This window comes from Monodon monoceros, unplaced genomic scaffold, assembly GCF_005190385.1.
Source record: "Monodon monoceros isolate NGI ecotype Baffin Bay Population unplaced genomic scaffold, NGI_Narwhal_1 Super_Scaffold_12, whole genome shotgun sequence".
NCBI classification, from domain to species: domain Eukaryota; kingdom Metazoa; phylum Chordata; class Mammalia; order Artiodactyla; family Monodontidae; genus Monodon; species Monodon monoceros.
The window spans coordinates 135,794,655-135,812,087 of record NW_021703768.1 but is presented as its reverse complement, the minus strand read 5'-3'; the positions used below and the strand labels follow the sequence as shown (position 1 = coordinate 135,812,087).

At 46.6% G+C, this 17,433-nt stretch overlaps 1 protein-coding gene across 1 annotated transcript in view; it reads left to right on the top strand.

The window, feature by feature from the left end:
- The first annotated feature begins 372 nt into the window (after positions 1-372).
- CCNJL (cyclin J like) overlaps positions 373-17,433 on the top strand; it is a 54,976-nt gene continuing 37,915 nt past the window's right edge. Inside the window, exons 1-2 of the mRNA XM_029215696.1 lie at positions 373-614; positions 993-1,107. Of these exons, the coding sequence (XP_029071529.1) occupies positions 1,042-1,107 (66 nt within the window). The 5' untranslated portion in view covers positions 373-614; positions 993-1,041. The remainder of the gene's footprint in view (positions 615-992; positions 1,108-17,433) is intronic.

Sequence of the window (17,433 nt, the reverse complement as noted above, 5' to 3'; positions counted from 1 at the left end):
CTCCCCATTGCAGGGCCGGTTAAAAAAAAAAAGAAATAAATAACCAGGTGGAACCGACGAAAGGTTGGCTAGAACAGCGCACGCGGGAGAGAGAACTTTCTGGGGGCATTCTGCCCGCGCCTTTCACGAGTGGCGCGCGCAGGTGGCGCCGCGGTCCTGGCGCCGCGGTCCCAGCGCTGCCCGCGTGAGTCCGCGGGGTGCCCAGGAGGCCACCCGGCGCCCACGCGAAGGTGAGAGGAAGCTTTCCACCGAGGCGGGGGAGGAGGGCTGACAGGAAACGCAGCCAGCGCCGGCGAAAGAAAGACTCCAGTTCCCAGCCCCCCGCCCCGCGGGGTGCGGGGGCCGGCGGCGCATGCGCGAGGCCCGGCCCCCAATTCCCCCGGCGAGGGAGGAAGGCCCCCGGCGGCCCCGAGGCTGCGAGCCGCGGCGGGACCCGAGCGCACGCAGGGGCGCGGCGGTGGCGGGGGCTAGCCGGGCTACGGAGGCGGCAGTCAAGAGCGTGGAGCGCCCAGCGCTAGGGCCCATCCGCGTGCAGGCACCCCAGGGCACAGCCAGCTGGGCCCTGGGCCGGGGGGGCCTGGCGCCCGCAGCCCCCCACGCCCGGAGAGGGATGCGTGAGTTTCGCCCCGGCTGGAGGGCAGGATGTGGGAGCAGGACAAAGGCTGGGCGGCGGGGGAGGAGTTGGGGACGGCGAGCTGGTGGCCGCTGCCTGAACCCTGGCCTATGGAGAGCTAGCGAAGTCGGCAACTTTCTCTGCAACTTTTGCAAAAGGGAAGATAAAAATTCTGCAAGTTGTTGCACAGCTCCAGGTCGCCTCAGGTCCCGCGAATAGAGGGGAGGGGGCACTGCAACCTTCCCGGGATGGGAGGCGACCGCCAGCTCCGCTGAGCGGGACAGGAGGGGGCGCCCGGCAGAGACCCCGGCCGAGGACGAGAGAGGATGGGATGCCGGGGGGCGCGCTACGGCCGCTGAAGTTGCCCGTGTCCACACAGGGTGCACCCTGAGAGCCCGGTAGCCTCGCGTCGCGGCGCTGTAGACTCGATGATGGATGAGCCGTGGTGGGAAGGGCGTGTCGCCTCGGACGTCCACTGCACCCTGCGCGAGAAGGTCAGTCCGTCCCCGCCCTTGTCACTCGCAGGTCTGGGTATTTAAAGTCCCTTTCGCTCTCGACCCCGTATCCTCAGGTCGCCCTGCGTGGGCACTAGGAACTCCCGGTGCTTTTCTTTCCTCCTGCTCTTAGCCTCCTCCTGGGACAGTCGTGAGGTGAGAAACGAGACTGGAGAGCTTAAATTGGTTTTTCTGCTTAGGAGCCCAGAGTTCTCAGACAACTAAACTGTACCCCTTACGGTGGTATTTCCCATAGTACTGTCACCCGAGATTATTTTAAAGGGTACATGAATGAACTTAAAAAAAATAATCATCGTGTATTTACTTTAATGTGCAATTTAAAAACGTATATATCGAGCAAGTTCTGCATAGGCTAACTGATGATGATTTTCCATATATTGTAACGATGTAGTTCTTTTTAAAATAAATTTAAGTAAAAGTAGTGACTTTACATAAAGAATAATTAGGTAAATGATAGTATAATGCATACGTAGTTAATGCCCCCACCCCAAATATATCTAGGATGGGACTGAATAAGATTTAAGAAACACTAAAGTAGAGGCTACACAGCACTATTTACAATAGCCAGGACATGGAAGCAACCTAATTGACAGATGAATGGATAAAGATGTGGCACATATATACAATGGAATATTACTCAGCCATAAAAAGAAACGAAATTGAGTTATTTGTAGTGAGGTGGATGGACCTAGAGTCTGTCATACAGAGTGAAGTAAGTCAGAAAGAGAAAAACAAATACCGTATGCTAACACGTATATATGGAATCTAAAAAAAAAAAGAAAAGAAAAAATGGTTCTGATGAACCTAGGGGCAGGACAGGAATAAAGACGCAGACATAGAGAATGGGCTTGAGGACATGGTAGGGAGGGGGAAGCTGGGGCGAAGTGATAGTAGCATCGACATATATACACTGGTATATATACATATATACCAGATGTAAAATAGATAGCTATGTGGCTAGTGGGAAGCAGCCACATAGCACAGGGAGATCAGCTCGGTGCTTTGTGACCACCTAGAGGGGTGGGACAGGGAGGGTGGGAGGGAGGGAGATGCAAGAGGGAAGAGATATGGGAACATATGTATATGTATAGCTGATTCACTTTGTTACACAGCGGAAACTAACACACCACTGTAAAGCAATTATACTCCGATAAAGATGTTAAAAAAAAATAATAAAATAAATAAATAAATAAAGGAGAGGCTACAAAACTAAGAGAATGTGGGGAGACAACAAACACTACCCTGCCAGTTTGCCGCTGGTGGCAGAAGGTGGAGGCACCTGAAATGTGATCTCTGCTTTCCCCTCACCTCAAAGGGAGAAGTGCTGATGGGCTCCCGGAAGGTGGAAGAGTCCAGGTGGGTTAGAGATGTGGCCTGTGTGTCTTGTCTCCTGCCCCTGGGCTGAGACTGGGAAGGGTGGTTTGGGGAACAGGTGTGAAATAAAGGTGTGTATTGGTTTCCTAGGGCTGCTGGGACAAAGTACCATAAACCTGGGGACTTACACAATAAAAATATGCTCTCTCACAGTTCTGGAGGGTAGAAGTCCAAAATCAAGGTGTTGGCAAGGCCATGCTACTCCTTGTCATTCCTTGGCTCGTGAGGCATCACTCCCATCTCTGTCTCTATTGTCACATGGTGTTCTATCTGTATCTATTTTCTCTCCTTATAAGGACACCTGTCATTGGAATAGGGGCTACTTTAATCCAGTGTGACCTCATCTTAATTTAACTAATTACATCTGAAAAGACCCTATTTCCAAATAAGACCACATTTTTAGGTTCTGGGTAGACATGAATTCTGGGGGGGACACCATTCAACCCAGTACAGGGAGGGAGAGGTCTTCTTAGTGGATTAGCTGGCTCCCTACACAAACAGGTCTCATATCCAGTGCATTTGCACCCGATGTCTATGGAGTTCTGCTTAAAAAGTCACCAGCTTTTCAGGGTTTTTTCCTCATCAGGGGGTAGCTGTCTTCTAGTAAAATTATTTTTTCTTTTTTCCTGTACCTAGTCTATCTCCATCTTGCATTGCTTGTCCGGGCTGTGGCTTTCCTCTGCTCCCCTTGGTCTTCTTCCCAGAACAGAATGGCCCAAGGTGCAAGCATATTTTAGGCATCTGGAGAAGAAATCCAGGTCTTGGTGTTTCAATTAAAAAGCTGGGGCAGTGGGATGGTGGACCAGGCAGTAAGGTCTTGGTCCTTTTCTGGAGGTGGTGGCTAAATAAATTAGTGAGGCCTGCCGTGGAAATTGGGCTTCCTTGTTCATTGTAGGCTCAAGTGGTTGTTCTGCTCATAGCTTAGGAGGAATGGCTTTGACCTCATTGGTCCTTTCTAGCAGGAAGGATTTCTGAGAGCAGTCTAAACTCAACCAGCTCAACTACCTGAGAATCCTCAACCTTTTGTATATAAGCAAGATTGTTCTAATCTCTCTTCCAGCCACTCAGAGGAGCAGGGCAGGCAGTTCCCCATTAATTGTGCCTCACCCATGCCATAATGCCATATTGGTTCACTGTTGGGCTGCCTACCTTGAAGGAGGACGGGTTTGTCCAGGTTTTTCAGGTTAGAGATAGAAAACTCACTCGGGTTGATACTCGGGGTCACCTGTGACTTGAAGCTGGTCTTATTAGGGTAAATCCTGGGTTTCTTTTTTTTTTTAATTGAAGTATATTTGATTTACAATGTTGTGTTAGTTTCTGGTGTACAGGAAAGTGATTCAGTTATACATACATATACATATTCTTTTCTGTTATGGTTTGTTACAAGATATTGAATATAGTTGCCTGTGCTATACCGTAGGACCTTGTTGTTTATCTACGCTATAGGTAGTAGTTTGCATCTGCTAATTCCAAACTCCTAATTTATCCTTTCCTCACCCTCTTCCCCCTTTGGTAACCATAAGTTTGTTCTCTGTGTCTGTGAGTCTGTTTCTGTTTTGTAAATAAGTTCACTTGTATCATATTTTAGATTCCACATATAAGTGATATATGGTATTTACCTTTCTCTTTCTGACTTACTTCTTTTAGTATTATAATCTCTATGTTCATCCATGTTGCTGTAAATGACATTATTTCATTCTTTTTTATGGCCAAGTAGTATTCCATTGTATATATATATCACATCTTCTTCATCCATTCATCTGTTGATGGACATTTAGGTTGCTTCCTTGTCTTGGCTATTGTAAACAGTGCTGCTGTGAACATAGGGGTGCCTGTGTCTTTTCTGTTCATTTCTCTTTTTTTAATTAATATTTTATTTTTGGCTGCGTTGGGTCTTCGTGGCTGCGCACGGGCTTTCTCTGGTTGCTGCAAGTGGGGCTACTCTTCGTTGCTGTGCGCAGGCTTCTCGTTGTGGTGGCTTCTCTTGTTGAGGAGCACGGGCTGTAGGTGCACTGGCTTCAGCAGTTGTGGCTCGCGGGCTCTAGAGCGCAGGCTCAGTAGTTGTGGCGCATGGGCTTAGTTGCTCCGCGGCATCTGGGATCTTCCCGGACCTGGGATCAAACCCGTGTCCCTTGCATTGGCAGGCAGATTCTTAACGACTGAGCCACCAGGGAAGTACTGCATGTATCTTTTCAAATTAGAATTTTCTCTGGATATAATATGCCCAGGAGTGGGATTGATCGATCATGTGGCAACTCTAGTTTAAGTTTTTTGAGGAACCTCCATACTGTTTTCCATAGTGGCTGTACCAATTTACATTCCCACCAACAATGTAGGAGGGTTCCCTTTTCTCCACACTGGTTTTTCTTGCTTATAATGTCATACTCTTTGTTTGTTGAATGCTGCCAGATGAATACAAAGTGTGTTTCCATCTAGGCTGTTGAATTGTCATCATAGAACCAGGAGCAGTTATCCTCACTTGACTGGTGCAGGAAGCAAGCCTGGGATGACAGAGATAGTGGGAGCCCCCCTGTTTGTCAGATATGAGATTCCAGTATAGTGTTATACTACAGTATATAAAATGTGACACTGGGGAAACAAACCTTGGTGTTGAATGCAAGCTACTAATGGCAGTGAAACCTTGAGGTGCTTATTTAGCCTCTCTAAACCTCTTTAAACCTGGCCCCATTGTTCATTCTTCCCACAACAGGCAGAACTTAGGTTGTGTCACTTCTCTGCTTAAAGACCTCTACCGTCATCCCATTGCAGTTATAATTTCCAGTCCTTATCACCACCTCTGTTACCTGACACAGTCCAGCCCTGGCCTGCTCTCCTGCCTTGTCTCCTACCCCATACCATTCTGACCTCCTTTCTCTTCCTTGAATAAGTCAAGCTCCTTCATGCCTCAGGGCCTTTGCACAGGCTGTTGTTCCCTCTATCTGGAGTCTCCTTTTCTCTATAACTGTTCCTCTGTGTCCCTCAATCAAATCATCCTGTTTTGTTTTCTATATAGCGTTTAACGAGTATCTGGGATTATTTTCTGTTTGCTTATTATCTTTTCCCCCACACGAGAATGTACATTCCACAAGAACAAGCCTGTGTTTGTCGTGTTCAGTGCGGGGCCGCAGTGTCCAGAACAGAGCACCCCTCTGCAGAAGGATGAGATGAGTGAATCTTCTTTAATTTCCTCTTCTGTAAACTGGGGGAAATGTTTTCTAGGAATGTTAGGATTCAGTGAAAGAACCTGAGAGCCGTGTGAGGCACGTGGCGGCTACTTGACAGGTGCTGTGCTTTTCTATGCTTTTCCACTTAACGACCACTCCCGGGGAGGCCGACAGCCCCTTTTGTGACATGCGTGGTTAGGGTAAGGCTTGGAGTTTGTGACCACCCTCTCTGAGGGGTTCGCGAGTGTGACAGGGTCTTCATAAGAAAGGTAGCAGTGGACCTTTGGATGGTGTTGGGGCTGAGGCTGGGAAGGGCAGCGGTGGGCCGTAAGTCATGTGCCTGCCGAGGGGTAGGACACAGGAACTAGACCCCATCCGCAAGATCTTCTACCCAGCCCCGGGAAGGCTTTCTGACCAGTGAATGGGAGGGTGGAACCTCTTCCCGCCCAAATTGCTATGGAGAGATGGCTCCCTTTCCTCTCTGTGCAGACCCCCTTTATCCGGTGCTCAACCTTAAAGTACTCCTATTTATTTATTTTATTGAAGTATAGTTGATTTACAATGTTATGTTAGTTTCTTGTGTACACCAAGTGATTCAGTTTTATATATATATATATATATATATATATATATACTTTTTCATATTCTTTTCCACTATGGTTTATTACAAGATATTGAGGGACTTCCCTGGCGGTCCAGTGGTTAAGACTCCACGCTTCCACTGCAGGGGGTGTGGGTTCAGTCCCTGGTCAGGGAACTAACATCCGGCATGCCACGTGGTGCAGTCAAAAAAAAAAAAAAAAAAAAGATACTGAATATAATTCCCTGTGCTCTACAGTAGGTCCTTGTTTATCTATTTTATATGTAGTAGTGTGTATATGTTAATCCCAAACTCCTAATTTATCCCTTCCCACCCACCTTTTCCCTTTGGTAACCGTAAGTTTGTTTTCTACGTCTATGAGTCTGTTTCTGCTTCCTAAATAAATTAACTTGTATCATATTTTAGATTCCGCATATAAGTGATATCGTGGTATTTGTCTTTCTTTCTGTCTTACTTTACTTAGGATGATAATCTCTAGGTCCATCCATGTTGCTGCAAATGGCATTATTTCATTCTTTTTAATGGCTGAGTAATATTCCATTGTATATATATGTACCACATCTTCTTTATCCATTCCTCTGTTGATGGACATTTACGTTGCTTCCATGTCTTGGCTATTGTAAATAGAGCTGCTGTGACCTTTGGGGTGCATATACCCTTTTGGACCATGTTTTTCTCCAGATATATGCCCAGGAGTGGGATTGCTGGATCATATGGCGACTCTATTTTTTAAGGAAGCTCCATACTGCATACTGTTTTCCGTAGTGGCTGCACCAACTTACATTCCCACCAACAGTGTAGGAGGATTCCCTTTTATCCATACGCTCTCCAGTATTTATTATTTGTAGACTTTTTAATGGCGGCCGTTCTGACCAGTATGAGGTAATACCTCATTGTAGTTTTGATTTGCATTTCTCTAATAATTAGCAATGTTGAGCATCTTTTCACGTGCCTGTTGGCCATCTGTATGTCTTCTTTGGAGAAATGTCTGTTTAGGTCTTCTGGCCAATTTTTGATTGGGTTGTTTGTTTTTTTGTTATTGAGTTGTATGAACTGCTTGTATATTTTGGAAATTAAGACCTTGTAGGTCCCATTGTTTTCAAATATTAAATTACTCCTTTGATCATCCTACCTGGCCTTACTGCTTCTGCTGGAGCAGAGCTAGAGCCCTCCTCCTTTGACTACTTTTCTGCTGGGGCTGGGGATGCCAGTCAGTACAGGGGAGTCAGGATTCTTCCTCATCACACCTGTGCCCTTGAACTTCTTCACTGAACATGGGGGGAGGAGCAGATCATCCCCACCATGCTGGTGGTGAGAATGAGGCTGTTGGTGTTTTTCTAGTAACCAGCTGTATGCCCCAAGGAGTGTTCAGATTAGACTGACAGCCACTTTTTTTTTTTGCCAAAAGATGCATCCACCCAAGTTTAAAATTAGCAGGTTCTGGGTACACATGATGAAATTAGGTCATGGGATGGCTGTCAGCTTGAGGGCCAACTTCCTGGTCCTTCAAGCCTCTCTCCCTTACCCCATGTGTCCTGGCCCCAACCTCATGCTTCTTTCGTTGTCCTTGTCACCTGTGTAGTAACTTGTCCTACTCACTAGATTGTGAGCCCCTCGCAGGCATGAGGCGTGTGTGATATCTCAGGATTCCCAGACCAGTGTGATGAGGTGTGGAGGGAGGGCGAGGGGTGTCCATCCCTTCACCTGCTGCAGACGCAGCCACTGGGGGAGCACAGAATGGAACGACGAGGCTCAGGTGTACTTGCAGGGGCACGGTGAACGGCGGTGCAGGAATGCTTCCCAGGGACCCTCCGTTGGGTCTTGGGCATGTCCCAGGAGGTGGTATTTGTCTTTTTGAAGAAAGTAAAATTCCCCCCGACAATCCCACCCATTGGAAGTAATTTGTTGACATTTTGGTGTAGGTTCTTCTGTTCCTTTGTGTGCCTGTCATCACAATACATTTTTATTTTGGAGTTTTTTTTAGTAAAAATGGAAAATATCTTTTCTCAGAACACTTTGTTGATTTTGTAGTATGTCATGCTCACATTTCCATATCATTCTTCTCCACCCAACTCCTGATTATTGGACTTTAGCAAAAAATTAGAAACGATTGTGTTTATTTAGAATAGACAATATGAGAACATGGCAAAAAGGAAAAACACCCAGGTTATATGAAAGGGTGGATGGTGAAGAGGCTCTAGTTTTCCTCCCTGAAAGGTACCACTGATCCCAGTTTCTCATGAATCCTTCCAGAGTTGTTCTCTGCATGAACAAACCAAGTGTGTGTGTTCTAACACAAGTGGTAGTAGCATTTACACACTTCCCTGTACCATTTGATGTTTTTAAATGTGTACAGTTTAATAATTTAAATATTTTTTATGAAACGACCAAACAGAAGCTCCATGACGAGAAGGGATTTTTTTTTGGTCTTTTCTGCTCATTGTAACAATAAAGGTATAGTGTAGATACTCAATATATTTGTGTTGAATGAATGAACAAAATATTTCTTTTTGGTAATTTTTTATCCAAATATATACATTTTATTTTATATAAATGTTATCATAGTATATTATAGTTTCATAACAATTTTTTTCTTAACTGCATATACTAAGTAACTTTGTACGTAATTAACTATTCTTCTCCGGTATCATGCATAATGTTTTATTGTATGGATATACCATGATTTAACTCATTTCTTTGTTAGATACTTAGATGGAGCTGCGTTTTCATTTTTTTAAATTGAAGTTAATTTATGTACAATACAATGTACAGATCTTAAGTGCATATGCAGTTTCGAGTATACAGTGAGTTTTGACAAATGTATGTACTCATGTAACTACCACCATAGTCAAGATACAGAACATTGCCATCAACCTAGAAAGTTCCCAGGTACCTTTTCTCAGTCACTCACCCCATCATGCTCCCAGCCCCAGGCAATCACTGATCTGTTTTTTTGTCTGTGTGGATTAGTTTGTGTTTTCCAGAGTGTCATATAAATGGAGTTACATGTATGTGCTCTTTTCTGTCTGCCTTTTTTAACTTAGAGATTCACTTTTTTTTTTTTTTTGCGTTACGCGGGCCTCTCACTGTTGTGGCCTCTCCCGTTGCGGAGCACAGGCTCCGGACGCGCAGGCTCAGCGGCCATGGCTCGCGGGCCCAGCCCCTCCGCGGCATGTGGGATCTTCCCGGACCGGGGCACGAACCCGTGTCCCCTGCATCGGCAGGCGGACTCTCAACCACTGCGCCACCAGGGAAGCCCCTGAGATTCACTTTTGAGAACATTTTTGAGATTCACCTATGTTGTATCTATTAGGAGTTTATTTCTTTTTTATTGCTGAGTAATATTCCACAGTATGTGTATTACATAATTTGTTCATTCATCTCCCTCTTGATGGTCTTTTGGGTCATTTCTCCTGTACCGTTTGATTTTACACAGCACTGCAGTGGTGATCCTATTCTTCTGTCTGCAAGTGTGCTCATGAGAATAAATGCCTAAAATAGAATTGCTGGTCTTGGGGTGTGATTTTAAGAACTTTGAGTTTCACCAGTTAATAAATGATCAAAACTTGCACCAGCCTGCACTTGCACCAGTGGTGTGGGAGGGTGTCAGCTTCCCAGTAACTTTGCTAACCCTGGATATTAGCCTTTAAAAAAAAAGAAAAGTCCATGCCGGGCTTCCCTCGTGGCTCAGAGGTTAAGAAATCCACCTGCCAGTGCAGGGGACACGGGTTCAAGCCCTGGTCCGGGAAGATCCCACATGCTGCAGAGCAACTAAGCTCGTGCACCACAACTACTGAGCCTGCGCTCTAGAGCCCACGAGCCACAACTACTGAAGCCCGTGCGCCTAGAGCCCATGCTCTGCAACAAGAGAAGCCACCTCAGTGAGAAGCCCACACACCGCAACGGAGAGCAGCCCCCGCTCACTGCAACTAGAGAAAGCCAACACGCAGCAACAAAGACCCAACGCAGCCAAAAATAAATAAATAAAATAAACATTAAAAAAAAAAATTCCATGCCATTTCAGTAAGTCAAAATGGTGTCCCTTGGCTATGTTTAAAAGAATCAGGAACCCAGAATGGGAAAAGCGCTAATGGATGGAAAGGAAGGGGTAGAGAACTCTGAATACTTTCCAGGATCTGGGGAGGCCCATATGCAGCAGGGAACCAGCCTGAGACCTGTGTCAGGCTGGGTGAGGGCTGCTGACCTTCGACCCTGGCCAGAAAACTCCCCAGGCTCTCTCTGAGCCCCATTTTTGCAGTGTGTGCTTCCCTCTACCCCCAAGTGGCAATTACTTGGAAACTTGAATCTTGAGGCGGAATTTGAATTGTCCTGCGGCACTGGCTCCCTTGCAAGGTCACTGGAGCAGATGGTACCAGGGCCTGGGCCTTCTTTGTGGTAGGGACATCTCCCCTGGTAGCACCAGCTACTTACTTAGTCCAAAAACGGTCATCCATTGACTTGCGTGGGTGGGTTGTGATGACAAGGAGTGAGGTGGATCGTAAGAACAGAGAAAAGCATCAGGAATTGGATGGATTCAGTTATTGTAAGGAAAACTTGGAGAAAACCTAAATGCCCATCAGAGGGGAATTGGTTTCACTGTGGTTCATGCATACACTAAACTAGGTGGAGTTATCAAGTACGATGAGGTAGATAACTTTCTGCTTAATAACAATTAATTTCCTGATCCTTGTAAAAAAAAAAATGCAAGTAACTCAGTACTGCTGACTCTTTGGAGTGCACCACTGTGTTTTCCTTTTTATTATAGAAATTTAAAAGGATACACAAAATTAGAAAGAAAAGTGGAATGAATCCCCATGTACCCTCTACCCAGCTTCAGTACCTGTTTCATCTTCCCCAGACAGCATGTCATTTCACCCATAAATATCTACTAAGCAATAAAAGCTTCTTTTTTTTGACATAACAACTATGCCATTATTACAAAACTCACCGTCATTCATTAATAATCTGTTGCTCAGTCCATAATTCAGTTCTCACAGCTGTCTCAGAAATGGCATTTATAGTTGGCATTGTTCAGAATCACAATCCAGATAAGATCCATGCATTATATTTTTTTAATTGAATGTAAGTTTCTTTAAATTCTATAGTGCTTTATAATTTTCAAAAGTTTCACATACATGATTTCATATAATCCTGTAATAACCCTTTTTTTAAATCCCCTGCTTCTGTATTGTCCCACCCCCTTTCCCTCTCCCCACTGGTAACCACTAGTTTGTTCTCTATATCTGTAAGTCTGTTTTTTTGTTATATTCACTAGTCTGTTGTACTTTTTAGGTTCCACATATGATATCATACAGTATTTGTCTTTCTCTGTCTGACTTATTTCACTTATCATAATGCCCTCCAAGTCCAGCCATGTTGCTGCAAATGGCAAATCTTCATTCATTTTTATGGCTGAGTAGTATTCCGTTGTATATATGTACCACATCTTCTTTATCTGTTCACCTGTTGAAGGACACTTAGGTTGCTCCCGTACCTTGGCAATTGTAAATAACGCTGCTATGAACATGGAGGTACCTGTATCTTTTTGAATTAGTGTTTCTGTTTTTTGGGTTTTGTTTTTCCACATATATACCCAGGAGTGGAATTGCTGGGTCATATGGTAGTTCTGGTTTTAGTTTTTTGGGAAATCTCATACTGTTCTCCACAGTGGCTGCACCGATTTGCATTCCCACAAACAGTGTAGGTGGGTTCTCTTTTCTCCACATTCTTGCCAACATTTGTTATTTGTGCTCTTTTGATGATGGCCATTCTACAGGTGTGAGGTGATAATCTATTTCGTTGTGGTTTTCATTTACATCTCCCTGATGATTAGTGATGTTGAGTGTCTTTTCATGTGCCTGTTGGCCATCTTCATTTCCTCTTTGGAAAAATGTCTCTTCAGTTCTTCTGCCCATTTTTTAATTGGATTGTTTGTTTCTTTGACGTTGAGTTGTATGAGCTGTTTATATATGTTGGATATTAACCCCTTATCAGTCATATCATTTGCAAATATCTTCTATTCAGTAGGTTTTTAAAAAAAATTACTCTTAAGTCTTTTATTCTGTAATGGTTTCCCTGTCTCCCAGCTCCTTAAAATTGTTTTTTTCATGCCATTGGGTTTTGGAGAAACCAGGTCATTTGTCCTGAGGGACACCCCCTGTTCTTAATTTGGCCTGTTACTTCCTCATGGTATCCTTAACTTGCGTTCACTGTTAACAGTTTGGCTTGTATACTTCCCTACTCCGTGGGACTAGAATATGCTGCAATCTCCTTGTTCTCTAGTTGGCCGTCAAACATCACTTCCTCAGAGGAACCTTCTCCCACTCGCACACAAGGTCAGTCTGCACCCCTGTGACGTTCTCAGACTACCCTCGATTATGCCTTCAGCACCGGGCATGACTTGTAATTGTACATTTCTTAGTGGGATTGTTCCATTTGGATTTGGCTCCCTCTCTGGACGGCAGGTGCGTGAGAGCAGGCTGGGGCCGTGTTTCCCCAGTTCTGAGCAGAGTAGCCACAAGCCTCTTGGTGTGTGCTCATCACGGATGCCTGGTCTGGGGTCTGTGCCTTACAGCCCACACACACATCGCCTTCCTGGACCTCACTGTCTGGTGGGGTAGGTAGCATGGCTGCCAGTAACTCCATCTACAGGGAGAGAAACAGCCTCCAAGGGCTTCAGCACTTGGCCAAGGCCCCCATTAAGTGGGGGAGCTGGGACCTTAAAACCTCGCGGTCTGCTGTCCGGAGTCTGACTTTGAAAAAGCAGAGGAGTCGCACGCAGCCTTGAAGGCAGCGATGTGTAACAGGGACTTCCCCTCAGCGGGGGTTCCACCCCGGGGCGAGTGGTACAGAGCTGTTGGCTCTGAGTGGAAATCTCTTGTTGGTCTTTTCTTTTGTGTTAACTTTCTGTTTGGAAGTATTATCAAACTTAGCAGAGTTGCCAGCGCAGTACACAGTTGTAAACACTTTAACACATTTGCCTTATCATCCCCTTTTTCTGTCAGGCGGTTTTTTTCCCCTCTTGGACCAAGATGCAGACATAATACTCCATTATCCCTTAATATTTCAGGGTTTATCTTGCATGGTTACTTTTAAGATGGGCCATAAAGCACTTTCTGGGGGAACTTGAGTCAAACCCCTAGCGACACCTTCCCAGGTAGGAATTCTCCCTGGAAGGCTGGTTCAGGTGAAGGGGATTCAGCATTTGGATCAGGAGGGAGGAAGCCGGGTGGCCACAGGTGGCCTGGCCGTGAATCTGGGAAGGCAGAGTTCTGGCTCATTTCCTTGGACCATCCCCGTGGCTTATTGGCAGACGGCTTCTTCATTAGGCAGTCATTTACTGAACCCCGTGTATGACCTGCAGACCCTAAGAGGCTCTCCCAGGAGATACCACAGCCCCAAGCCCCACTCCGGTCCTGGGGGTTGGGGGGGGGGGGGGGGTGTGTTCTTAGCACAGCTGAGGCTAATCATCTCAAACCGCTTCTGGCCATTCTATTTGTTAATGGTCGTAAAAGCCAGTGAAATGTAGCAGTGCTGTTCCCCGTTAATGGGTGCTTGTGTGCTTGATGTATGTTCCCTCCTGTTATCTAAATCCTCTGGCAACCCCCTCTAGTAAGTACTAAATTATCCTCATTTTATCCCCACTTTCCAGATGAGCCTGCTAAAGTACAGAGAGTTAAATAACTTACCCAAGGTCATACAGCAGGTAGATGGCAGAGCCAAGATTTGAACCCAGTCAACCTGGCTCCAAAGCACACACTCTATTTTTTTTTTTTTTTTTTTTTTTGTGGTACGCGGGCCTCTCACTGTCGCGGCCCCTCCCGTTGCGGAGCACAGGCTCCGGATGCGCAGGCTCAGCGGCCATGGCTCACGGGCCCAGCCGCTCTGCGGCACGTGGGATCCTCCCGGACCGGGGCACGAACCCATGTCCCCTGCATCGGCAGGCCGACTCTCAACCACTGTGCCACCAGGGAAGCCCCAAAACACACACTCTTAACCACTGTACCAGCGGTGACACCCCATTGCCTAGGGAAGTGTGAAGAGCTTCCAAGAGAAGGTGAGATGTGGAGGAAGTTCATCTACCAGGGCTCAGGGCCACGTGTGATAGTCACACATCAGTGACCTGCCAGGGGCGCTCTGGTGAGTAGGGGAGGAGGGGGAGATGGACCGGGAGCATTGGCTCTGGGATGCAGGTCTCTGTAGGTGTTTACACTTATCCTGAGACACATGGAGAGCTGTGAGGAGCCAGGGCTGAATCACTGGAAAATGACCTTGGCCTTGGAGACCTGGGTGTTAGTAATGATCCAAGGAGATGGCTTCTGAACCAGGGCAGGAAGTGGGGAGACTTGAGAGTTTTAGGAAATAGGGTCAAAAGGACTAGTTAACAAACAGTGAAAGATTTCATGTTTCTTACTTGTTGGAACAAAGAGATTTTCCATTGCTGAGGGATTGGCCTTTTTCGTGATGAGCAGTGTTCTTAGAAAGCTCCTTCCAGCAATTAATTGCTAGTTTCTGTGTAATCTTTCAAGACTCCCACTGCCCTCTAAATTAAGGGAGTAGGTGTTTATTGGGCACAGTATGCCAGACGTTGTTGAATGTTTGTTGCACATTATCTTATTTGATAATTAAAGTTGCCTTAATGTCCTGACCAAGCAAGGCACTAGTAGTTCTTGCGCATCGGGGCGCAGGTTCATTCTTGCATTCAACACATGTTTTTTAGCAGCCGACCACATGCCACACACTGCTAGCTACTGGGGATATAAGTGATGAACAAAACAAAATTGTCTTCATGGAGCTTATAGTCAAGCATCAGGCTCACATGAAGTGCTTGTAAAGCATATTTAGGTGCCCGACTCCATCCCAGGATGTCTGATTCAGTAAGTCAGGAAATGGGGAGTGTAATAGATTCCTAGGGCTGCCTCAAACTGGGTGACTTAAAACAACAGAAGTTTATTCCCTCACAGTTCTAGAGGCCCGAAGTTTGAAAGCAAGGTGTCTGCAGGGCCATGATCCCTCCAAAGGCTCGCAGGGAGGATCTTTCCTTGTTTCTTCCAACATCTGGTGGTTGCCGGCCACCCTGGGCGTTCCTTGGCGTGTAGCTGCATCCCTCCGTTCTCTGCTTCCATCCTCACCTGGCCCTCTGCATCTGTTTGTCTTTGCCTAGTCTTCCCTTTGTATGTTTGTGCGTCTCTGTTTTCTCTTCCTATAAGGACACCAGTCATTGGATTAGGCTCCACAGTAATCCAGTGTGGCCTCATTTTAACTTGATTGCATCTGTAAAGACTGTTTCCAAATAAGGTCACATTCTGAGGTTTTGGGTGGACATGAATCTGGGTGAAACGCTATCCAACTCAGTACCTGGGGGCAGCCTCCATGTTTCAGTAGATCCCCAGGAGATTCCAGTGCCTGTGATCAACTGACCACGGTTGCAGAAACCCAGGTCAGCAAGGGACTGGAGTCCCAGCTGGAGTGACCAGGGGTTAGTGGTGGTGGTTACCCTAACTGACTCGTTTTGGGCTGCACAGTAGGGTCTGGGTGCCCAGGAGAATCCATCAGAAGGAATCTGGAAATTGGGGAGGGGAGCTGGAAGTGTGGAGTGAAGAGCTTTTGAGGCCACAGCTTAGGAATGGTGACCCAGGGGAACAGGAAGAGAGAGTCAAGGGTTGGACCTGTTGCAGAGAACCACCGTAGAAGGGGGCACATCATGACCCCTACCCCTAGGTGATGGAGGGTGTGGGAGAATGAGGGGCACCCCCAGTCGAGAAGGTGTGGGGCGTGCATATCAGGAAGCTGCTGAATGCAAGAACTCTGGGGGCGTTTAATAAAAAGGTTGTGAGTGTTTTCGGTTCTGGGAATGAGGAGGTGTGTTTGGAGCTGGCCTTCCTGCCATTTGCAGAGTTCAGGGGGCCCGGGAGAGATGGGGTGGCTGGGGGTGACCTTTCTCTCTGCTGGAAGGAAGCTGCAGGCCAGATATCAGCAGGAGAGGATGTCACCAGCATTGTTGGCTTCATGTACCGCAAGCCACCCTCTCGAGAATGTTGAAATAGTGTTTCCCCAGAGAAGTTGATTCTTTACGGAAAATGTCTCCTCGGGGTTTATGAAGCAATCGGGCAAGAGTGGAAGGGAGGGTGAGTGATCCTCCGGCTTTGCAGGGCCTCCCAGGTCTGTGGTGTGTCCTCCTGAGGCCTCTGAAGAACCAACCCACCTCGTCCCCTTTCTTTTTCCCTTTCAATTTGCATGTCTCCACTTCCTGTTGGTCACCTTGGTTACCCATGGCGTTTCTTCACGTCTTGCTGCTTTTTGTTCTCAGGCCGACTCAACCCCTGCAGCTGTTTCCCAAGGAGCTGGCCCAGAGCCTGGAGGCCCAGCCTCCCTCGGGAGGTAGCCATTGGCAGCAGGGAGGATGAGCATGGTGGGAAGCACGGGAGGAGACCCAGAGTGGTTTTCTTTCAGTGGCTGGTGTGGGAGAGCAGCTCAGTCGTGCTCTGCACCTTGGGCTGTATGAAGCAATTGTCACATTCAAAGCAATGTCACACCCCGGGCCCGGCCAGCTCCTCTGATGTCCAAGCCAGGATTTGCCACTAACCTGGAATGTGGCCTTGGCCACTGAACTTCTGTGCCTCAGTCTCCTGGGTACTATTGTTAGTGGCAGTACCTCTGCCGGGGCCCATGTCAAGATGGTGGGTGTTGGGATGGAGAGCCTAAATTGGGTTAAATTGTCGGGGGTGTCTGTGTGCAGAGAAACAGTGTCAGAAGGGCATATATCGACACTCATACATACTCACAGTTATCTCCTGGTGGAGAGATTGCTGGTGATTTAAATTTTCTTTGTGTTCATCGTATTTTCTACAATTTCTGTAGTGATGAGATATTTTATAATCAGTTAACTATAGCATTATTTTGGAAGGAAAACACAAACCTAAACTATCCCATGGGGACCCCAAAACATAGTGTTAAGATCACGGAGTCAGAAAGCCCAGATTCACATCCGTCATTTATTTAATTTAATTTATTTATTTATTTTTGCGGTACGTGGGCTTCTCACTGTTGTGGCTTCTCCCGTTGCGGAGCACAGGCTCCGGACGCGCAGGCTCAGCGGCCATTGCTCACAGTTCCAGCCGCTCCATGGCGTGTGAGTTCTTCCCGGACCGGGGCACGAACCCGTGT